General features: G+C 41.3%; 3 protein-coding genes across 4 annotated transcripts; 2 read left to right on the forward strand and 1 right to left on the reverse strand.

The window, feature by feature from the left end:
* The first annotated feature begins 1,163 nt into the window (after positions 1 to 1,163).
* Positions 1,164 to 7,824, forward strand: LOC107388941 (nuclear receptor coactivator 6-like). Of its 2 annotated transcripts, XM_070550419.1 has the most exons (8): positions 1,164 to 5,655; positions 5,819 to 6,003; positions 6,100 to 6,197; positions 6,274 to 6,431; positions 6,521 to 6,713; positions 7,301 to 7,448; positions 7,521 to 7,599; positions 7,686 to 7,824. In XM_070550419.1, exons 1-8 carry the CDS (start codon positions 1,362 to 1,364, stop codon positions 7,772 to 7,774), a joined length of 5,244 nt encoding a protein of 1,747 aa, XP_070406520.1. In that variant the 5' UTR covers positions 1,164 to 1,361; the 3' UTR covers positions 7,775 to 7,824. The 2 variants fall into 2 exon arrangements, 1 of the variants encoding a protein (XP_070406520.1); XR_011520356.1 differs by lacking the exons at positions 7,301 to 7,448; positions 7,521 to 7,599; positions 7,686 to 7,824 and having other exon boundaries at positions 6,263 to 6,431; positions 6,521 to 6,659.
* A 963-nt stretch (positions 7,825 to 8,787) lies between these two features.
* Positions 8,788 to 13,563, reverse strand: tmem263 (transmembrane protein 263). The gene is made up of 4 exons (XM_015964754.3): positions 13,316 to 13,563; positions 12,995 to 13,217; positions 10,934 to 11,000; positions 8,788 to 9,814 (listed from the first exon to the last, which is right to left on the reverse strand). Exons 3-4 carry the CDS (start codon positions 10,998 to 11,000, stop codon positions 9,528 to 9,530), a joined length of 354 nt encoding a protein of 117 aa, XP_015820240.1. The 5' UTR covers positions 12,995 to 13,217; positions 13,316 to 13,563; the 3' UTR covers positions 8,788 to 9,527.
* Positions 13,564 to 14,154: 591 nt separating this feature from the next.
* On the forward strand, positions 14,155 to 23,480 carry si:dkey-103i16.6 (SIRT1 domain-containing protein). The gene is made up of 8 exons (XM_015964758.3): positions 14,155 to 14,532; positions 21,527 to 21,758; positions 21,846 to 22,028; positions 22,107 to 22,339; positions 22,518 to 22,618; positions 22,689 to 22,850; positions 22,923 to 23,135; positions 23,213 to 23,480. The coding sequence occupies exons 2-8, from the start codon at positions 21,538 to 21,540 to the stop codon at positions 23,342 to 23,344; spliced, it is 1,245 nt and encodes a 414-aa protein (XP_015820244.3). The 5' UTR covers positions 14,155 to 14,532; positions 21,527 to 21,537; the 3' UTR covers positions 23,345 to 23,480.
* The last annotated feature ends 40 nt before the right edge of the window (positions 23,481 to 23,520 follow it).

Consider the following 23,520-nt stretch of genomic DNA (forward strand, 5'->3'; position numbering starts at 1 on the left):
CTAGAGAAACTCATTCATGCATTCATCTCCAGCAGGAGATGCTGTTGTCTTTTGACTGGTCTTTATAAAAAGCTGTGAAGCAACAGCAGTTTATTCAGAACGCTGCTGCTAGTCTTAAGAACTAAGAGAACCGAGCAAATCACTCCGGTTGTTAAATCTATACATTGGTTACCAGTAAACTTCAGAATCCATTTCAAAGTACTTCTACTAGTTTATAAATCACTCTTTTGCATGGGGCTTAAATACATCTCGGATGTCTTTCCTGTATACGACCAGCAGGGCTCTGAGATCCTTAGGAAACCGTCAGCTGGTAGAACCTGGGTCAGAACCAAACAGTGTGAAGCTGCTTTTAGCTACTATGCTGCACACAGATGGAATCAGCTTCCTTATGACTTCACATTTGCCTCATCTCTAACCTTTAAATCAAAATGTAAAAATTTCATGTATTCATCAGCCTTTGAATGAATGGTTCTTATACTGCACCTCTGTAACTTTAACTGCTCACCCTTTAACTTTGTCTATTTTCTGATTCTTAAATCTTAACAAAATGGTGTTTCATTACATTCTATTTTTGATTTTGTCATCTGTTTCATTTCAGTTTGTATTTTTGTTTAATAATTTTCAATGTTGTTGTCATTATTTAATATTTTTATTGACTTTCTGGAGTATAACACTCTGGTGCACTATGTTTTTTGAAAATTACTTTGCAAATAAACTAAAACTGACTGGTGAATCCATACCCTGCATGTTCAGAACCATTCCCATCTTTTATTGGCAGTTTTGATCCATTTTGATTCTGCTGCTGTTTTACATTGTGTCTGTTTACAAGGTTTGGAAAGGCTTTAGGTCTAGGATAGTCTATGTTGGTCAAGCTTTCTGGACTCACTTCTGAATTAAGTTTGCAATACATTCATATAACAGCAGTAAACATTAAAAGTCCTACCTGACTTGCAATAATACAGTCATCAAGGCCAATTTTGAAAAGAAAAGAAATTATCTTGTCTGGCATTTGTTCTGGTGAAGTAAATCTTATGTGACTAATATAACTTAGGGTTACAGGTTGTTTTGAGGTTATGAAGACCTTTAGAAGGTTTTTGTGACCCAAAGGTTGGGACTTGTTAATAAATATCTAAATGATAACAGTGAACTGATTTGTTTAAACAAGCCCTATTGCTGAAAATTTTTTCAAATCTTTTCTTTGAATCAAGTAAAAAGAGAACATGAGCTAATTCTCCCCTTTCTCTAAAGTGGGTAATGATTATTTTGCCACAGAGGTGGGGTTTCGGGTCTGGTAAGAAATAAATTCAGCAGCAGATACAAACTATACTCAGGGGGACTAATGAGGCCAAATAGCTGCGACCATGGCAACTCACTGGAGTATCACCTGTTTTGCCGCACTGGCTCTTCTATGTTGCTTAGCGCAGAAAGAAACAGAGGCTCAGACCAAGGGTGGTCCACTTTCTCAAGCTTCTCAGAAGGAGCCTGAAGATCCTTATTACCTTCTGGGTTCACACTACCCACCGCATCCACAAAACCCCCAACATTCTCAGCATCCTAAAATTCCTGAGAATCCACCGTCTCCTCAGGGAGGTAAAATACCTTCAAACCCTAAGATTCCCATTTCTTTTCCACCACAATTGTCTCCATACCCTGGGCCTCAAACACAACCAAAGCCCCAATACCCTTGGCCTCCAGTGTTTCGGCATCCTCAGGAACCCGAGAACCCTCAACCTCAAACACCTTCAAACCCTGAGGGTGCTGCGCATCAGACAGTTTCAAAAGACCAATGTCCTTACCTTCAAACACTTTCAAAGTCTCAATATTCTCAACCTTCTCAGAACCCTCAACCTTCTTCACCTCCTCATCCTCCTCAAGACACTCAACTTCCTCAGAATCTGCAGATACCATCACAGCCTCCGAACCATCAGCTTCATCAGAAAAAAACATTTCCAGGGCTTCCTCAATACCCTCAACCTCAAACGTCTTCAAATCCTCAGTTACCTCAACCTCCTCAGTACCCTCAGCTGCCTAAGAATCCACAATTACCAACAAATCCTCTGTACCCTCAACCTCCTCAATATCCTCCACTTCCTCAGAATCCTCAGGTACCATCAAAGCCTCAGAACCCCCAACCTCCTCAGTACCCTCAACTTCCTAAAAATCCTCAACTTCCTGCACCTCCTCAGTACCCTCAACCTCCAATACCCTCAAAGCCACAAATGCCCCAGCTTCCTCAGAATCCTCAATTTTCTCAGAATCCTCAAGTACCATCAAAGCCTCAGTACCCTCAACTGCCTCAGAATCCACAATTACCATCAAATCCTCAGTACCCTCAACTTCCCAAGAACCCTCAACTTCCTGCACCTCCCCAGTACCCTCAGCCTCAAATACCCTCAAAGCCTCAAGAACCCCAACTTCCTCAGAATCCTCAGATACCATCAAATCCTCAGTACCCTCAACCTCCTCAGTATCCTCCACTTCCTCAGAATCCTCAGGTACCATCAAAGCCTCAGAACCCCCAACCTCCTCAGTACCCTCAACTTCCTGCACCTCCCCAGTACCCTCAGCCTCAAATATCATCAAAGCCTCAAGTACCCCAACTTCCTCAGAATCCTCAGGTACCATCAAAGCCTCAGTACCCTCAACTGCCTCAGAATCCACAAATACCATCAAATCCTCAGTACCCTCAACTTCCCAAGAACCCTCAACTTCCTGCACCTCCCCAGTACCCTCAGCCTCAAATACCCTCAAAGCCTCAGAAACCCCAACTTCCTCAGAATCCTCAGATACCATCAAATCCTCAGTACCCTCAACCTCCTCAGTATCCTCCACTTCCTCAGAATCCTCAGGTACCATCAAAGCCTCAGAACCCCCAACCTCCTCAATACCCTCAACTGCCTCAGAAACCACAAACACCATCAAATCCTCAGTACCCTCAGCCTCCTCAGTATCCTCCACTTCCTCAGAATCCTCAGGTACCATCAAAGCCTCAGAACCCCCAACATCCTCAGTACCCTCAGCTTCCTAAAAACCCTCAACTTCCTGCACCTCCTCAGTACCCTCAATCTCCAATACCCTCAAAGCCTCAGGTGCCCCAACTTCCTCAGAATCCTCAACTTCCTCAGAATCCTCAGGTACCATCAAAGCCTCAGTACCCCCAATTTCCTCAGAATCCTCAACTTCCTCAGAATCCACAAATACCATCAAATCCTCAGTACTCTCAATTTCCCAAGAACCCTCAACTTCCAGCACCTCCCCAGTACCCTCAGCCTCAAATACCCTCAAAGCCTCAGGTACCTCAACTTCCTCAGAATCCTCAGATACCACCAAAGCCTCAGTACCCGCAACCTCCTCAGTACCCTCAACTGCCTCAGAATCCACAAACACCATCAAAGCCTCAGAACCCCCAACCTCCTCAGTACCCTCAACTTCCTAAAAACCCTCAGATTCCTGCACCTCCTCAGTACCCTCAACCTCCAATACCCTCAAAGCCACAAATGCCCCAAATTCCTCAGAATCCTCAATTTCCTCAGAATCCTCAAGTACCATCAAAGCCTCAGTACCCTCAACTGCCTCAGAATCCACAATTACCATCAAATCCTCAGTACCCTCAACTTCCCAAGAACCCTCAACTTCCTGCACCTCCCCTCACCTCCCCTCAGTACCCTCAGCCTCAAAAACCCTCAAAGCCTCAGGAACCCCAACTTCCTCAGAATCCTCAGATACCATCAAATCCTCAGTACCCTCAAACTCCTCAATATCCTCCACTTCCTCAGAATCCTCAGGTACCATCAAAGCCTCAGAACCCCCAACCTCCTCAGTACCCTCAACTTCCTGCACCTCCCCAGTACCCTCAGCCTCAAATACCATCAAAGCCTCAGGTACCCCAACTTCCTCAGAATCCTCAGGTACCATCAAAGCCTCAGTACCCTCAACTGCCTCAGAATCCACAAATACCATCAAATCCTCAGTACCCTCAACTTCCCAAGAACCCTCAACTTCCTGCACCTCCCCAGTACCCTCAGCCTCAAATACCCTCAAAGCCTCAGGAACCCCAACTTCCTCAGAATCCTCAACTTCCTCAGAATCGTCAGATACCATCAAATCCTCAGTACCCTCAACCTCCTCAGTATCCTCCACTTCCTCAGAATCCTCAGGTACCATCAAAGCCTCAGAACCCCCAACCTCCTCAATACCCTCAACTGCCTCAGAAACCACAAACACCATCAAATCCTCAGTACCCTCAGCCTCCTCAGTATCCTCCACTTCCTCAGAATCCTCAGGTACCATCAAAGCCTCAGAAACCCCAACATCCTCAGTACCCTCAGCTTCCTAAAAACCATCAACTTCCTGCACCTCCTCAGTACCCTCAACCTCCAATACCCTCAAAGCCTCAGGTGCCCCAACTTCCTCAGAATCCTCAGGTACCATCAAAGCCTCAGTACCCCCAACTTCCTCAGAATCCTCAACTTCCTCAGAATCCACAAATACCATCAAATCATCAGTACCCTCAATTTCCTAAGAACCCTCAACTTCCAGCACCTCCCCAGTACCCTCAGCCTCAAATACCCTCAAAGCCTCAGGTACCTCAACTTCCTCAGAGTCCTCAGATACCATCAAAGCCTCAGTACCCGCAACCTCCTCAGTACCCTCAACTGCCTCAGAATCCACAAACACCATCAAATCCTCAGCACCCTCAACCTCTTCAGTATCCTCCACTTCCTCAGAATCCTCAGGAACCATCAAAGCCTCAGAACCCCCAACCTCCTCAGTACCCTCAACTTCCTAAAAACCCTCAGATTCCTGGACCTCCTCAGTACCCTCAACCTCCAATACCCTCAAAGCCTCAGTACCCTCAACTGCCTCAGAATCCTCAAGTACCATCAAATCCTCAGTACCCTCAGCCTCCTCAGTATCCTCCACTTCCTCAGAATCCTCAGGTACCATCAAAGCCTCAGAATCCCCAACCTCCTCAATACCCCCAACTGCCGCAGAACCCACAAACACCATCAAATCCTCAGTACCCTCAGCCTCCTCAGTATCCTCCACTTCCTCAGAATCCTCAGGTACCGTCAAAGCCTCAGAATCCCCAACCTCCTCAGTACCCTCAACTTCCTAAAAACCCTCAGATTCCTGGACCTCCTCAGTACCCTCAGCCTCAAATACCCTCAAAGCCTCAGGTACCCCAGCCTCCTCAGTACCCTCAACTTCCTAAAAACCCTCAGATTCCTGGACCTCCCCAGTACCCTAAACCTCAAACACCTTCAAAGCCTCAGTACCCTCAAACTCCTCAGTATCCTCAACTGCCTCAGAATCCACAAATACCTTCAAATCCTCAATACCCTCAACTTCCCAAGAACCCCCAACTTCCAGCACCTCCTCAGTACCCTCAACCTCAAATGCCTTCAAAGCCTCAGAACCCTCAACCTCTTCAGAACCCTCAACTGCCTCAGAATCCTCAAATACCATCAATGCCTCAATACCCTCAATATGCTCAGAACCCTCAGACACCTTCCTACTACCCTCAGATCCAGTCAAGCTGTGATGTCCCACAGAATGCCAGAATTCCTTGTGGAGTTGCTGATATCTCTGCTACTGACTGTGAGGCCAGGGATTGCTGCTTTGATGGCCAGCGGTGCTACTTCGGAAAAGGAGGTAAGTAACGTCGATAAAGGACTCAGAAAAACCTCACTGTTTATTACAGCAATTTTAAATTTTTCTGAGAGCTACTTTCAAACACATGAAATTGTTTACAGCTGCATTATTATTCTAGTCGAAGGTGTTTTACCTCAACGTGCTATTTTATTTCCTCCACCAGTGACAGTCCAATGTACCAAGGATGGCCAATTTATTGTCGTTGTGGCTAAGGATGTCACTCTACCCCATATTGACCTTGAATCCATTGGATTGTTGGGACATGGTCAAAGCTGTAAAGCTGCTCACACTAATTCAATTTTTGCTGTTTACTTCTTTCCTGTTACTGCCTGTGGCACCATTGTCATGGTAATATTCTAATATATTTGTTTATTCTTACCAATAACAACAATTTTCAAAATCAACAAGCAAACTTGATTTTATTTCTTTTTTTTTTTTTGGTAGGAAGAGCCCAATGCTATAATCTATCAAAATAGGATGATGTCTTTGCTTGAAGTGAAATTTGGGGCTTATGGTGCTATCACTTGGGACAGCAGCTATGAGTAAGTAAAACATAGTAGTAAAGATTTTTCAGAACAAAAACAGAGATTAAATAACATAACATCAGTTCTCGTTTAGACTGCTTTTCCAATGTAAGTACATTGGTACTTCAGTTGAAACCTTGATACTTGAAGTAGACGTACTTGGACCCCCTCTGCCGATTGCTGCTCTTGGACCCATCAATGTTGAAATAAGGCTGGCCAGTGGCCAATGCAGTACCAAGGGTTGTAATGAAGGTCAGTATGTGCCGACCAAGTAGAGATGCCGTTTGTTGATCATTTCACAATGTTTGGTGTCACAATAACTTGTGGCTTTGGTCCCACAGTGGCAGCAGCCTACACCTCTTACTATGTGGACTCAGACTATCCTGTGACTAAAGTATTGAGAGATCCAGTTTATGTGGAAGTTGAGCTCCTGGACAAGACAGATCCTGCACTTGTTCTGACTCTTGGACGCTGTTGGGCAACAACAGGCCCCATCCCACACAGCTTCCCCCAGTGGGACATTCTGATAAATGGGTAATTAAATTCACCTTATAATTTTTCACTGGCAATCATCATATAGTTAGAGATGAAATTGCTGAAAAGTAATTTCCTAAAATTAGTTTGTTCAAATGTATACATATTATACACTACTATCCCTGTCTTTCAACAGGAAAGAAGCAGGGCACACCCTGGACATAAAGACAAACAAGACATAAAACTATTAACATAGACAGTCACAGTTCATATACATTTTTTTTCATCTATTGAAGAACCAGAGCAAGTATGGCAGGAACATGCTAACTCTGCAGACAGTTTGCAGCTGTTTGTTAAACTTTTAACCTTCTAGTTACAAGGAAACAGTGCTACCAACTGTACCACCATGCAGCCTTTTTAAAACCACATCTACAAATTGGTCCATAAAACAATTTATGGTTGATGAACAACCTTGACAGTCACATTAGAAACACGGAACATAAATGAATTAGTGTTTCTGACACTTTTCATTAAAAAATTATATGAGAAATTTAAATGTAGCTCAGATATCAGAGTACTATTCGTCATGTTGGTGTATTGATGATATAATCAATAATTTTCCTAAATTTTAACTTTTTTCCATCCAGATGTCCTAACTCAGATGATCGTTACATTTCCTCATTGGTTCCAGTAGATGCCTCATCTGGTTTGCAGTATCCAACCCACTACAGACGTTTCGTTTTTAAAATGTTAACCTTTATAGATCACAGCACCACGGGACCCTTACATGAAAAGGTAATAAATACAACAATCAGAAAGAAACATCTCTAAAATAGTTAAATGAATAATGTGTTTATTCTGGTTTAGATATACGTTCACTGTAGCGCAGCTGTGTGCGCGTCAGGACCAGGAGTCAGCTGTGAACCAGCATGTCACAGAAAAGGAAGTAGGTTATTTCTTGTTAAAAGAAATATCTAAAAATTCACAAACAAAACATTTCCCAAATAAGACTATTTGCTTATCTGTGTGCAGAGAGAGATACCAAGGCAGTGGACCAGAAGAATGATACTAAGGTTGTGGTGTCTTCTGGAGAAGTGATCATGACTGCTCCTCAGCAGTAAACAGAGACAAGCACAAGAATTCAGATGAAAACTATTTGAAATTTTATTTTGATTAATATTTTTGTTTAATTATTAAGGTAAAACAATATTTTTTCCTCTAACAGTGTGTTTGGCAGAAAGATGCCAATACATCACAATGAGGTTAACATTAAACTTAAAATCTTCCATTTGTTTTTGAATTGTTTTGTGCAAACCAATACTTTCTAAGTAATATATTAATAGTTTTAAAACAACAATGGAATGTCTATAAAATGTCTATTAAAATGTGTTTTGTGATGTCTATTGTCAGTTTGGCATATTTATCTGCAATTAAACAAGCACACTTTTATCAATATCTAAACATAAAAAGTAAGGAAAGAGTAATGATTCTTCTTTCTTTCTCAAGGATTGTGCATCCACTGAATTCTCAACACAGCTGAACAAAATGTCCCTGCAATGCTGTTTACTCTTCTGAGTTGTTTGGTTAATTAGATGGTTCCACTTTCCCTCATTAATAATATTAATAAAACAATAATATTGGCCATTTTTACATGATTATTTTTTATCCATCAGGGGCCTCGGTAGCACGCGGGAATTCCATTCGCAGCCACGACAGCTTGGCTCCTTCTCATATGGGCCATTGATCTGGGATGAAGAGCTGCATCCCAAGTCTCAACCAGGTGGTGTTGATCACTCTACACAGCAAGAGGTCAGTCAAGAGCCCGCCACACACCTGTGTGCTGCACACACCTGGTAGCACTTGAAGCCCAAAACAAGGGCCAATACTAACGGAATATTCCAAGGGATTTGGCATTTTTAGGCATGCTTCTTGTGTATTTGGCAGTGTTTGTGATGCTTTTTTTATGGCTGCACATCCCTAAAAAATTAAACCTCATAGTAAAAGAGCCTAATTAGACCTTGTTACAATAAAAAAAGAATTTACCAAACATAAATGTTCATTTTTTAGATTTAAACCCAAATTTCATAAGTATTTTCTATGAAATACTACTTTTCAAAACTACAAAGACATAAACTGGGTTTTGATATTTGTTTATTGCTTTATTTCAACATGATGTTCAAGCTTTATTTTTTCTTAAAAAGGAAAAACAAATAGTTAGGGAAATGTTCATCACAATAAACCATCTTTTCTGCAGAAAGATGATTTTTATCAATTAAAACTTATAGAGAGCAAAAACTGCTTTCCATTAATCTGCAAACCTAACCACAAGATGGCAATACAAAGTCAGAGAAACAATTGAAATGGAAATATATTAAAAATAAACTACCAGTGAAATATCATAAACCAGCATGTAACGTCATTATTAACCAGGACTTTTCCTTACAAGTATTTGTTCAGACAAATCTAATTTCTGAACAAACGTGATGGCTAAAGGAGTGTAAACAAATAACACGGACAATTTCCAGGTACATTTGACAGTTTTCTAGAAGAAAGTGAAGTATTTGTAGTCTCCTATGAACCTCTAACTCTTGGGCATTGAGTCTCACTGATTGTCATACAATGGTTTCACATCGCTCACGCTCCTGTTGGTCCTCCTATGGTGCGCTGTGGGTTTATTTCAGTACAAATCTTGGACACAAAATTGAATGACTCCTAATAAGTAACTCAAAAACACAAAACCAACACCAAAACTTGTATACTAAAATTTTATGTCCTTTGTTGCATTTTTCCTGTTCACAAGTGCAGAAATGGTCAAAACGGAGTGTGAGCTGTTTAACTTGGCCATGTGTGTGTTGTTTCTTCATCCATCCCCCGTCAGTCAGACTTGTCTTTCTTTTTGCTGCCTCCTATGGGAACTTTGCTGACCACTGCGGAGCCAACAGCAGTCACTCCTCCTGCTACAGCACACACTCCCCCTTTCACCAGCCCGACCCCCATAGCAGGCACAGCAGCCACAGAGCACACAGCTGTCTTGGTCAGGTCCAGGCTCTTTCCTCCTACCCAGGTCACGCCGCCCACCGTCGCTTTAGTGGCTCCATACAACCCCCCTGCCAACCTGCTGAACATGCCTGGTTGTGTTTGCGGATGATCCTTGTTGGTGTCTGATTTAAAACAACAAAATAAATAAATATAAGCATTAAAAATGAATGTTAATAGTGAATTAGGTTGAAAGGCTTTAGCATAAGCTAACCCTTTTCTGTTTTAGGGGGGTTAATTCACTGTTTTCAGCTAAAACTGCAGCTGTTTGCCATTCTTCCAGTTACATTTTATAAACAAACTTTTCTCCTAAATATACTGAACATCAGTTCAGATGATTTTATTTGTAGAAAAAACAATGCATGATTTGCTATGTGGAGATTTTTTTGTTTTTGTTTTAAAATAATGTGTATTCAGCAAATCAGTTCTGTACAAAAATCTTAAATCTGCACTAAAAAACCAACTGGATGGTGCGTCCTCATTTACAATAAGAAACCAGGATGATGATGACTAAAGCTCTCACAAACATCATATTTTAGCTGATGATTTGTGACTAACTCCCAAATTGTTGTTTGCTCAGCAGTCGTCCCTGAAGTAACCCACATGAGCACCAGACTTTTAATTAACCACACAAAGAACCAGTATTTTGCACAAACCAAGTTCTCAAAATAAAAATAAATTCACCAGAATGTTGACCAAGTTATTTTTAACTCCGTTGTTCTTTATGACGAAAAACAATTTTCTCTTTAACTCCCAAATATGGCACTCGTGTGGCTCTTTAGTTTGGGAGATAATGTCCTGCTGACAAGTGCGATTTAAAATGAGTAGAAAAACAACATTTTTACATAATACAAGAGTGCATAAGTGTCATATGTTAATGGCTTGGTAGTTGCCTAACCTTCATGGGAGTTCTGATCTAGATAAATTAAAAATGCAAATGTGCACATCTACAGTACAGGAAGTTTAAAAGGCTAAACATGATCTTACCTGAACATAGTTTTTCATTAAAGTTCATTTCAATCAACTTTCTCTATAGCAGTGACTGAGAAACACAGAAGACTGTGAAGTATTTATTTCATTTATGTGCAATACCAGTGCTGAAATAAACCCAAACAAGCCATTGCTTCACTTTTGCCCTCCCCCATGGCTCCAGGATTTTGCACTCTGACACAGTAACACACCAACACCAGGACTTGTCCTTGTGCAAATGTCCTTAGAGCTGTGGAAAGGACAACAACGCTTACCTGTTGCTACTGGCTCATCTTCGTGGTATGCAGGCATGTCCTCAGTCACCTGCTCCGCCTGACTCATCTGAGAATATAAATAATCTTATTACCATGATGACAGAAAGACTCACAGACACACTGTGTGCATGTTAAGGGGGGGATAGGAAGATGCTTTTCCTGGAGAGAACAAAGATGTCCGATTTATCCACACAAATTCTAACTGAAATAGTAGATATACATGTTTTTAAAATCTCAATAGTAATGGATCCAGCTCTAAATGCCTCAGAAAGCATGCTGCACATCCATGCAGTACAATTAGATAAACAGATGCAGATGTTTGCCCATAACTCACATTTGGAGAAAAAAAAAACAAGCAGCATATCCTAGCGCTAACCTTCCGGTTAAGGGACTGTTTTGCTGTAATCATGTAATCAGAAGTCTATGTTTTGCGTGTGTTGGGGAAAACTGAGGTTGAGAGTCAGAATTACAAATGTTGCCATTGTGAGCACAATGTGTAAAGAAATAAGGAGTGTGCTCTTTGGGTGTGCTGCTAGTAGTAAAAACAAGGTAGACCAGTTCACAGTCTGAACAACAGGTTACAAAAAGCAGGTGTTCACAGCAACTCATAATAAATAAAATGTATCATAGATTCACTTGAGAAAAATTAAATATTTCATGACATTTACAAAAATTCTAAATAAAAATGTAGTTTCTTAATTCTTTCGTCAGGTTTTAAAATTATTGGACATTTTAAATATTTAAATATCTGTGTGTATGTTTGAGTTTAACCATATATTTATATCAGAAGGAAAATGCATAAATTTTCATTTTCCTTTAATGGAATCCCGAGAAACAGATCAGTTTAACATTTATAATGAAAGAAGCTCATTTTTCACCATGAATATAGAAAACCAGTTGAACCAAATTGGACATACCTAACAATGTTTTTTATTATTTATTTTTTTCACACAAAGTTTTTGATTGTTGCAGTATACCAACAGAATGATCTATAACTCCCCTAATATTTACACTCAACAATTGCTGCAGCAGTGGTTTTAATTCATAAATGTAAATGCATTTTACTGGTGTTTTACATGGCATCTAATCAGTAAAACATGTCGTTAAGTCTACTTAAGTGTCAATAAGAGTTTTGTCTGTTTTAACCCATGAATAGCTGTATAAGTGACATATCGTGGCAGACATTTGAATGGATGGATGTATGGACAGATGCAGCACACGTAAACATCACTGCTGAACACATTAAGTCTGTGGGGAAAATAATGTCAGGTTAGAAGCAACGTTTGCGTCATATTCACCCTCTCTACGTGATAAATGGTACTGTAAATGTGAAAACGACAGTAAATGATAGGTGATCATTTTATGATTATCAGCAACATTTCCAGACAACTGACTCAGAATCAGTTCTTAAGCGACTCTAGGAGCTATTTTTAACAGAACATTAGCATAACTGATCAAGTGATTGTCATTAATCCAATGGGGGGGGGGGGGGGGGTAAACATCATCGCTGTTACCTGATAAACGTGTTAAAGATTAACAGGAAGTCTCGCGGGAAGTTGTGGCAGCAAATGGATTTATTAGTTATTTTAAACACGGCCGCGTCAATTAAGCTAAAAGGTGACAACGAAGCCTGAGCCTTTTAAGCTAGCTGCCTAACCTTCGACATTTTTGTGAGGATGTTGACTTCAACTTAAACGAGTGTTAACAATTAGAACCGCCAGGCGCGGGTCTATTGTTTTAAACAATCCAACGCTACTTTTAACAAACATTTTTTACTTTTTCAGCCAGTTTCCGAGCGGCTACCTCGCAGTTTTGTGTGGCTACATTTCATCAGTTTTAACCGCACGCGCTGTTGTAGAGCACTCTGGCTCGCGAGAGGCAGACGCGATTATCAAATAAAAATGTTCCAAGTCGCAAATCCATATTTTAGTCGCTAAAAATGTCGACGTTTTTATCTGAAACTGTGGCTTCTAGCTAGTTTTTTTCCCTCAAAAAGTGGTGCTGCAAAAGTTCTCAAAATGTGACGCACGTTTCACAACAACAGTCAAATGTAATACATACCTTATTTAATGGTAGCTAGTATAGATCCAATGAATTTACAAGCAGTGTGGGACTATTAAAACCATCGAAAACAACAAAAATTCTGGCCCCAATTTGTGTAACAGCAAAGCTGCTTCGCTGGCTTGTGTTGATGACTGTTTTTTAGGAGGAGGTCCTCAATCTCCACCCACTAAACACACGGAGGTAGTCTGCAAACTGAAGCTCCGTTTTATCTGATGATCTTCTAAAAACACAAGAGCGCAAACAGATTAAACACAACCAGAATGTGAAATAAAGCTGCTCAATGTCATGGCTGACAGCAGAATACATTTAAATTCGTACATTGTTTTAAAAAAAGAACCATCGAGTAAGGCCTCGAAAGGATAAACTATTATTTTTCATCAAATTGAAATTAACCAGGAACCCTTTGGTCAGAGATGGATCGGAACATATTTCATGTTTGGGCGTTGCGTTGAGAGGATGGAAAGAATTTTTAGGTAATATCGCAGTAAAATGCAGACCCCTCAGGCGGGACAGAACAAATAGAGCCTCAAAATAAACCGATTCGTTCATGCGTTTAATAACAACCAAAACACGTTAAGACCGCCTCTTTTTTCTTAAAGAGGAAGTGACGCAATTACTGTTTGTCCCCTAAGATCGTCTTTAAAAAAGATGTCTTATAACACACTCTTATTGAAACAATGACCCCGTTTTTAGTGTAACACCACCTGTGTTATAAATGTTTTCAAATACAGCTTTATGTTTAATGTACTCAAACTATTCTTGTCTCTTCATAGGCAGTGGCGCCCCTAAGAGATGGCCATAACCACCCCTGAAAAATTGCTGGCCACCTCACTATCAACACCCAGTAAAGCCTGATTTGTACTCCTCCGTGAGCTCCGCGCACTTTGAGTGTCGGAAAGGTTTTGGCCCAATCCCAATACTCGCACTTGCACCCTTGCGCTCTTCAATTGCACTTCCTGGCCAGGGGTGCAAGTGCGTAGGGTGTCCCGATTCTCAAGTGTGGAAGTTGACCACGCCCCCAATTTGAATTTGGTAAGAATGAGAAAACTGTTTAAATAGATGCGTTTTTCTGGGTGGTTTGGGTTAACATTTAACATAAAAACGTAATCGGTTGAGTTTGTTTCAGCTGCTTTTAGAACATTCTGGTGTGTGGTGCCAGATACGGTTATTTTACGCTTTTATATTCAACAGTGAATTTTGAAAAGCGGAAATGCATTATCACGTGACCTCCACTCCACCCCTGTTTCCCGCCTGTGTTCGTGTCGTGATGACTGATTTAATATTCTGAAAACATAGCCGAGTGAGACCTCTGTCTTGAGAAATAACCGTTTGTGCGTGAGTTTCAGAGGAACGAGACACTTTTAGCTAAGCCGGTCGCTTTGGATGCTGGCAGGGACAAGGTTCAAACTTTTATTTTTTGTACCAGCGTCGTTAAGGTAGTTCTCATTTGGATGTTGGAACTTCCGGACTGACCCAGAGTTTTCTGCCTGTCGTGTTTTCATCACTCCGAAGCTCGGCGGTCTGGGAGGAGACAGGTAGCTACTGACAACGCTGCAACCTTCAACGTTCTCATGAATAATAATTTTAAGTTTTACTGAGATTATTTCTTGCCGAGTAGCAAAATTACCCATTTCCTTTATATGACGTGATAACCATTTCTAAATTTCATTTTTTGAAAAGCAGCATGCAGTATTTGGATATATTTATCTCCCCCTGGTTTTACAGGATTAAAGTTTCAAAGAGTAAGATTCTACTTTGGGTCAATATTTATGAGCTGAGTCACAAAAATCAATACGGGAAACGCACGACATCGTTAACAGTTAAATTATTCTGTTAAAATAGCCACTAAACTGTCCAATGAAACATAATTAAGCTTTTAGGGACTATATAATGGTTCTTCATTTGCTTCAGCTGTGATTCATATGAACTCCACTAATAAAAAGGTGGGTTTCTGAGCGGTTATTGTTTCAGAGCCTTAATGGACGCATATACATATAAAAAATACACATGCACGTGTTGCATTTTCATTTGAAATTCAAATCAAGTGTGCTGGAGTAAAATAAACACTTAACCTGCTGGATGGTGGCCCTTGAGGCCAAAAGGAACCATATCCTTTTAGTCTTACTTTTTAAAGTCAAACACTGACAACATAGCAGCTTTATATGTGCATTACAATAGTCAGAACAAATAGAGAGGTGCATAAAGACAATGTTTTAAAATGAAAGTTTTACCCTAATTTGAAATAGCTTTAGGAAAGTTGAGAGTCCTGGTGTGATGTAATTTATTCAGTTGACACCTTAGGAAATCAGTCATAATCAGTACAAAAACTGGTAAGTGAGACGATGAGCTAAAAGAAGACAATCAATGGATCTTGTGGTTTTATTTGTAATGACTTAACGCATCCTCTAGGGGTCAGCGTAGCACCACTAAATGGAATTCCTGTTCAAAGCTGCAAATAATTAGACTAGTGGACTGGCCAAACTCTTGCTTTGCAAAGTTTAAAGAGCAAGTCATCCCCTACCAGAGTATTACTCCACTCCCACTTCCTGTTTGAAAAAATGCAACAAATGCTGTTGCCTAGCAGACGGAGGGCAGAGCCACCAACAAATACACACACACACACAGGTTCACAACGACATTGTGACATCATATGGTACCAGCTATGGCATAAATAGCGATGGCAGATTTAAATTCAAATGCAGTGCAGAGTTTTTACCTGACAACGGCACAACACTGACAGTTTTAGGCAGAAAAGTCAAATTTTAACTAAAATGCACTTAAGTGTAAAACTATTGACTACACATGTCTACAGCACGATTAGACACGCATTTAAATTGTTTATCAGAAAAAAAGTTGATTTGGGGGTGACTTGCTCTTTAAAGGGACTTTACGGACTTTTGAATTTTTATGCTCGCGATTGCCCCCTCAGGCCGAAAGCGTAACGGCAGCTTCAACAGTAGGCTCGTGCACGAGGCGCGTATGCTGTACCTGCACACTCCTTAATGAAAATAACAGCTGAGACAGTCCCGTGTGTGTGTGTGTGTGTGTGTGTGTGTGTGTGTGTGTGTGTGTGTGTGTGTGTGTGTGTGTGTGTGTGTGTGTGTGTGTGTGTGTGTGTGTGTGTGTGTGTGTGGCCCAGATGACAGGAGAATGCACATCTGATTAATTAAATAATTTGGTTCTGTACCTTTCTCTTCAGCACAGCCGACAAAGGTTTATGATGGGTCAGTCCTCCTGCAAGCTTAGATCATTCCCTTCCCTTGCTTGAAAAATTGTTCCAAAATGAAAGTTGAACCCACATCTTTTTTATCTGTGAATTCAATGTCATTCGGCGAGTCTCAAAAATTTGCACATTTTACTGTGAAAAAATATACCATTAATGTAAAAAATAAACTTTAAATATACTACGTTCACACCCAGAATCGAACCCAGGTCTTCTGCATGAGAGTCAGACATCTTACAAGGTGAGCTACACACCAGTAACTTTCATAGCATCTGTAACTTTTATATCCTTGATAACACCTGAAACAACGTCAAACCAAAGAACGATGCAGGAAATATCTAGAAGAAAGTTCTACAGAAAGTAGCTAAGGGTCCTCAGAAATGTAGCTAGGTTTGTCACTATGCGTGACACAGAGTGGCACTGCCTCTCTCTGCTGCCAAAGCTACGGATAGCAAATGCTACGGGCTATGCCTGAGCGTGAACGCGCATGAAGCAGCCTGCTCGACCCGAGCAGCTCTCTTTTTCTGTGATTTTACAGAAAAACAGGCAATCACAGTAAAAATGCCAGGGCTCATTCTACTGGACCAGGGCATTGCAGGAGAATGTATGAAGAAGAAATTTATTATTTCTATACATGTTTTGGCTGTCAAACTTCCATAATGCCCCTTTAAGTAAATACATTTAAATAATATTTATTTAGTCTGGCTTGCCAGGCATGCATAAAAACATTTTTTTCAGCTCAGTTTAATTCATCAGTTTAATTCATCTGCTTATCTAAATGGAAGTTTATACCCATATTTTTATTTTAATATAACCTCAAGGTAATTGTTTTATTTTATACATTTTCTATAAGCATTTTATATAATCCAGAGCCATGTCTATACTTATTTATCAACTAAACCTTCAGAATTTTCCTTGTAAAAAGCCTTAAGATGTGGGCACATGGTATCAAAGAATGGCAAGCCCTGTAAAGACTTTTCATTTTTACGGAATCAACACAATATTTTAATAAAAGGGTTTAATAAAACCTTATTGTCATTTATTTACACAGCATCTGTTTAACTTACAGAGACAACTTGTAGTTTTTACCATTAATCTCTGGAAATATCTATCGAAATATTGTTGAAAATGAATGAAATTATGCCCAGTTGTTGAAAAATATTAGCGTCTTCATAACATATAACCATAAAAATACATGGGAGCAGGTCTAAGTCTCTGAGTGACGCTATATTAGACATCATGTTTCCTTTTACGTGAGCCAGTTCGCTAATGTGGGCATCTCTGTTAATGGAATCAGGTGTCTTTGGGGCTGCCTTGCACCGTTTAGCGGAGGCTTACAGCTGTGCTTTGTCAATGTAGTCCCAAGACTAAAGTGGTGGCTGTGATGCCTTTATGTTACTAGTTATTTTCACTCAGTCAGACTGATTATTTAGGTCACCAAGCAGATTTATGATCACTACTGAGTGATTTTAAGGACTTTATTACTCGTATTGCTAGTTGGTTCCATTCACTTACTGTGTTATGCTAAGCTAAAGCTAAAAGCACCCTATCGCCAGGAGGAATGCACACAGTCACCTTAAGTTACTAGTTGTGAATTTGAAGAATTGTGTAGTAGTTAAAAATTTGGACTCATTCGGTATTCAACATGTATATAATGTAATATTCTATTTCTTTTTTTTGTAAATGCACTTTTTGTCAAGCACCAATCTCACAAAATCAAAAAATTCTACAAGTATCAATTGATCTATGCAGACGTTTTCACTTTTGGGGTTCGATTTTAAAGTTAATCAAATTTTTGCATTCTTGGAGAAAAAATTGAACCATCCAGGATGAAAGGTCGGAGCTGTTTGATAATCAGGACTCGGGGTTGGCCCTTAAAGTGACAATGTGCATTTGCCCTGGCAATAGGGGGCAGTACATAGCTAAATCATTCACAGCAAACTGTATTTTTGTGTTCGAGTTAGGGATGTCCCCATCAGTTTTTTTTTTGCCTCTGAGCCATTTGATTTAGAGAATCTGCAGATACAGAGTCCAAATCCGATACATCAAAAGAGAAAGAAAGCCAAGAAAAAGATCCAGAATGTACTTTATTTTTTATTGAATTAACTTTATTTTAACGTTTAACAACTCTGTTAACAAACAGATCACTTCTGGGAGGTAGCTTGAACAATCAAGTAATAAATAAAATAAATTGTAAAATTTTGGACTTTAGTGCAAATATAAAAAAGTCTAATATAAAAACAAATGGCACCTCAACTTAAAATACCGGGCAGGGGTCTATTTTGTCTTGGCCCTCAAAATGCCTTGCTACAGCCCTGGGCATGGGACAGAGTTTTGATCGTGAACTGAATTTTATCAAAAATGTAAAGTTTACATGTTGGTAAATTTCTGCTTTATAGAGCTAAAATGTGTAGTGGGATAAATCTACATACATCTAATTTTTCAAGAACTTTGTTTTGTTTTCTTGGTTTTTATTTTCTCGTCCGTCTCTAATCTTCCTGCATCTCCTCTCAGTCCTCCAGCAGCAGAGCACGTCGGGCACGAATAAAAGACAGAAATTACCAGAGAGAATATGAACGGACATAACCAATCATGTTAATTATATATTTTTTTGGGTGACACCACTTTGAAAACGTTAATGTAGCCGTGAGGAGAACGCAGCTTCCTGGAGCGCTTGAAAAATTAGCGCTCTGCATCTCCCGGTCTCCGCTCAAAAGAATCCCCGTTATGCTGAGAGTCCATATAAATAATGTAATATAAGTAGAATCAGGATCTTTTTTCAGGTTCCCTCTGGGTGTGTAAGTTGAGGTTTTCAGGGGAGCCTGGCAACCTTTCAGGAGAACCGGGTTCACCTGAGCTCTCCTGTAATCTGAACCCTGTATCCGAGTCCGGATCGGGAAGTAACGACCGATGCCGATCGGGGCTGAAACCACGTGACTAGATCTGGACATCCCTAGTTTGAGTAAGACCTTCCCAATGAATGGCAAAAAAATCTCTGGTAGTTCAACCTCCAGTAAAACAACAAGCACATCAGACTTCCTTTCATCACTGGCAGCGAGTGAAGAGGTAAATGTGTAAAACGACAACGTTTATGAATGATGAAAGTTTTGTAACCACTTGTTACAAATAAGTAAATGTATTTAGTCCTAACGGGCTCCTGTAGACTTATTTGAAACCTGATTTTTTTTTAATGGTTATATGTTACAAAACGGTCAATATTTCTCAAACTGGGCATCATTTAATTCATTTTCTACAACATTTCGATGATATTTCCAGAGATTAACAATTAAAAAAAAACTACAAATTTTCTCTTTAAAACCACAATTAATGCATCTCTAATTGTTACATGTTGGGACAATTTTAGGTAGTTTGATTCGTCATCTGATTCCTTTAACAGGATTTGTATTGATACTTGATTTCTTTTTAATTAAGCGCCAGCGGGTCTTTGAAATCACAACAAAACGATGGTCATTATGGAACTGTGACCCACTGGGCAAATGCACCTCCCCTCCACCTTCCTCTGTGTGAGCAAACAACATCCTAACACAAATTAGGACTCGCTGCTTTGTGTCAATGGAGAGGCCAACAAAGATGCTACACAGAGTGATATGTCATTAGCGAGCAGGTGGGGAGGGAGGACACGGAGCTGTTCCCTCTTCAGCTAAGTAATGAAGAGGTTTCTATGACGACCAGGCTGCCGGTCGCCGTTTCAGCTTTTTTTCTGGGTGGTGGTGGAGCGGCGAGATCAAAGGTGGCCGTCCTCGACTCTGCTGCTGTGAGTGGAGGGTTAAACGCTGGGGTTGGAGCAGAAAAGCCCTCGTTAAACGTAACTAAACCCGCTTTTAGGCTCAGCTGAGACTCTTCGCCGATGTTTTGACCTCTCAGCTGTTCAGAATAAAGTTAAACCGTATGAGACAAATGCTCAAGTAGATGGAATTAAATGAATCATTGATCAGCTTCTTGAATGGAGTTTTGCACATATTTGCTGATTAAACTTCAGAGCTAAGCGATGCAGTCAAAGCAGCACCTTCTCAGTCTTTTGTTGCTTTTATGCAAACTTATCGGTTTGTTGTTCTGGGGATTATTAATCAGCACGTCTGTTTGGATCGGCAATGTGTCGGGGGAGTTAAACTGGTGACCACTGAGGCAACTGTAACCCTCGTATGATCAGCCACTCTCCTGGTGGTCCGCGAGGGATGTGTGCAGACTTTCAGTCAGGAGACCCCAGAGCATGCAAGGGGGGGGGGGGGGGGGGCATCCAAATCCTTTTAAAGCCTTTTGTCATTCGTACAGGGATATATTAGTCATTAAAGAGTAATATTAACATCTGTGGCACATTTAGGGCTTTATCCGAGGAGAAGGGGAACGTTTCAGTTTAAAAGTAACAATCCACCGTCCAGTTGGGCGGAGCAGTGGAGGTGCAGCCTGTTGCTTCCTCTCCACAGTCTGTGACAAACCCGTAATAACCGGCCGGTGATTTATTGACCGTTCTCAGCCGTGTCTTTTTGAGACGAGACCAGACAAAAGCCGAAGCCATCGGCCCCCTCCTGCTGTTTTTAATAGTTCTGTAGGATGTGGAGGGGAGAGAGAAGGCCCACTGTACTGATGAGGTGTTGGGGTTTTAAGATTAAGGGCCTGAAATGAAAGTTGTAAATAAGGAAAGCCGTCTGCAGAGTTTAAATAGTTTTTTAAAGCTTTAGAATGAGACGGCGTTGCTTCGTCACTTAAAATATGGTAAATTCAAAAGTTTCTGTTGTCTTTCTGAAACGTGCCGGTAGGAGCCTCTTCTCTCCTCCTCCCCAGCTCTCTTTAATGAAACTCTTCTACATATCATTTATCCTCCCCCGCCTCCATTTCTCTCACTTTGTGGGGGCTGTAAGAGGGACATCTTTTCTCACCCAGCTGGGTTTGTTGACTCATATCTGTGGTTCTTTTAAACTCCCATGCGCCCCCTCCCAGCTCTTCGCTCCGCTTTGCCCAAACAGTAAAGCTGCCACAGCTGTGGACTATATTAGCATAGCTGCTGAGGCGCGAGCTGGGGTGGGGGGCAAATATATTGCAGCCATTACCTTTTGTTCAACTGTTGACAGTTTTAAATCATTTCAGCTTCCCTCTGTGCAGAGAAACTCGCAGAAACGGATGCTGAGATGATTTTAGGGTAACAGCTTTTTTAAAATGGGACCCGGAAGATGAGAGGGACAGAAAACAGGAATCGGGGATTTTTTGAAGATTCAAAAGCCAGAAGCTACAGCTCCTGCTTTAAGCTGAGGTATGAAATCAGTTTTGCATTTATTTTGTTGTTGCAGCAGGTGCTGGAATGAGCAGATCCAGGTCCAGCAGGGATAAAAACGTTGCCCAGCCTCTGGTCAGCAGGACAACACGCAGCTGGAGCTCCCAGACCAAGCACCCTAACCCTGCAGAGCCTGATGAGTCTCAGCAGAGCTTGTGTAGAAAAATGCGAAGGAAGAGAACCGCCTCGCCTCTGGGTCAGGACCTCGGTCAGATAGGTGTGAATGAGCAGGACGTCTTATATTCAAGGTAAATGAAGCATGTTTCAGATTTTTTTCATGAATCAGTCATGGAAAGTAAATCATTGTTGCCAGTTTTTTATTATCTGCCTCAAAGTTGCAGTAAAGAAAAGAAGTCCAGAACCAGCAGTGATCCTTTACGGGCCACATCATCATCATTGTCGTCGTCCCAGAGCGGCCTGTCCTCTGTGGCTCTGCTGGTGAAGCGCGGCCGCTGTAAGAAGGTGGTGGTGGTGGCTGGAGCAGGGATCAGCACGGCTAGTGGCATTCCAGACTTCAGGTTAGAAACAGGTTTTTCAAAGTTTCACTTTTTTTCGCTACAAGATGAAATTTCTTAGTGAAACGTGAACGTTTCCAGGACTCCTGGAACGGGCCTCTATGCTAACCTGGAGAAGTATAACGTTCCTTACCCAGAAGCCATTTTCAACATTGACTACTTCTCCAACGACCCGCAGCCGTTCTTCTCCTTGGCCAAGTTTCTGTATCCTGGAGGCCACCGGCCCAACTACATCCATTACTTCATCCGCATGCTTCATCACAAAGGCCTGCTGCTCCGAGTCTACACCCAGAACATCGACGGGCTGGAGAAATGTGAGCAGCTGTCTCTGATAACGTGCTTGTATGTTTGGTCTTTTACTGGTGTGCACCATTTAGGTGCAGTATGTTACAGCGATCTTCATGCAAACATCTAAATGACTCCTAGTTTGCAGCAACGGCTGCTGCTACCTGCACCAGCTGTTTCCATCTCCTAACTTCTGTTTCCTCACAGTGTGTGGCATCCCCGATGAGAAGCTGGTGGAGGCCCACGGTAGCTTCGCCACTGCTTCCTGTCACCTATGCCACACGCCGTATCCTTCAGAGGAGGCTAAAGTAGGTCCTACGATGTTCTCTGCAGCCTAACGTGATTGCATGTGATGGTAACGCCTCCTGTGTGTTTCAGTGCGCTATAATGAGTGACAACGTTCCCACGTGCTCTTTCTGCGCCGCAACAGTCAAACCAGATGTTGTGTTCTTTGGAGAGGACCTCCCTCAGAAGTATTTCCTCCACACTAAAGACTTCCCAAAAGCAGACCTGCTCATCATCATGGGCACATCTCTAAAGGTAAACAGCATTTTGCACCTCCTCAAATCAAACTGGCATTTTGTGGTGCCACAAACGTTTCTCCGGTTTCAGATTGAGCCGTTTGCCAGTCTGGTGAATACAGTGGGCTCCTCCGTGCCTCGTCTCCTCCTTAACCGGCACGCCGTGGGCCCCTTTGAGAGGGTCCCCCTGCGGAGGCGGGACCACATGGAGCTAGGAGATCTGGCAGAAACCATCCGAAGGTTTGCGGAATTCCTCGGCTGGAATGGTGAAATAGAAGAAATGATGAAGGATCGGGAAGCGTTGGTGGGTTCTGCTCTGAAACTTTTTTTTTTTTTCTGTTTTCATTAGAATTTTATATTTGAGTAATGTCTTCCCTGCAGAGCATCCCTGCACCGGTGAGCATCTCACCTCAGAAAGATCAAACCTTTAATCTGAGCCGAAAATCTGAAGAAGCAGAACCCGATTCTGAGACGGACAGCAAGAGCTCAGCCTCGTCTAACGCCAGCAAATAACTCTTCAAATGCCCTGCTGGCTCTTCTGTGTTTATGTATGTGTATATAGAATATTTTATCAAGTTTAAAAAGTGATTTTTCTATGTCAAATGTTTTAAATCAATCAATGCTGTTATTTAATAAAGATTTTTCTAATCAGCTCCTTTTGTGGAACAAAGTTTGAGTCAGAGAAGACT

Source organism: Nothobranchius furzeri, chromosome 4, assembly GCF_043380555.1.
Source record: "Nothobranchius furzeri strain GRZ-AD chromosome 4, NfurGRZ-RIMD1, whole genome shotgun sequence".
Classification (NCBI taxonomy): Eukaryota; Metazoa; Chordata; class Actinopteri; order Cyprinodontiformes; family Nothobranchiidae; genus Nothobranchius; species Nothobranchius furzeri.

Bases quoted from the DNA above. Each gene is read 5' to 3' on its own strand.
- si:dkey-103i16.6 (XM_015964758.3), top strand. From the start codon at position 21,538: ATGAGCAGATCCAGGTCCAGCAGGGATAAAAACGTTGCCCAGCCTCTG. The intron at 21,759-21,845 runs GTAAATGAAGCA...TCTGCCTCAAAG, and splicing joins CAGGACGTCTTATATTCAAG to TTGCAGTAAAGAAAAGAAGT. The intron at 22,340-22,517 runs GTGAGCAGCTGT...GTTTCCTCACAG, and splicing joins CATCGACGGGCTGGAGAAAT to TGTGTGGCATCCCCGATGAG.
- LOC107388941 (XM_070550419.1), top strand. From the start codon at position 1,362: ATGGCAACTCACTGGAGTATCACCTGTTTTGCCGCACTGGCTCTTCTA. The intron at 5,656-5,818 runs GTAAGTAACGTC...TTCCTCCACCAG, and splicing joins GTGCTACTTCGGAAAAGGAG to TGACAGTCCAATGTACCAAG. The intron at 6,004-6,099 runs GTAATATTCTAA...TTTTTTTGGTAG, and splicing joins CCTGTGGCACCATTGTCATG to GAAGAGCCCAATGCTATAAT.
- tmem263 (XM_015964754.3), bottom strand. From the start codon at position 11,000: ATGAGTCAGGCGGAGCAGGTGACTGAGGACATGCCTGCATACCACGAA. The intron at 9,815-10,933 runs GTAAGCGTTGTT...GTTTTAAATCAG, and splicing joins AGATGAGCCAGTAGCAACAG to ACACCAACAAGGATCATCCG.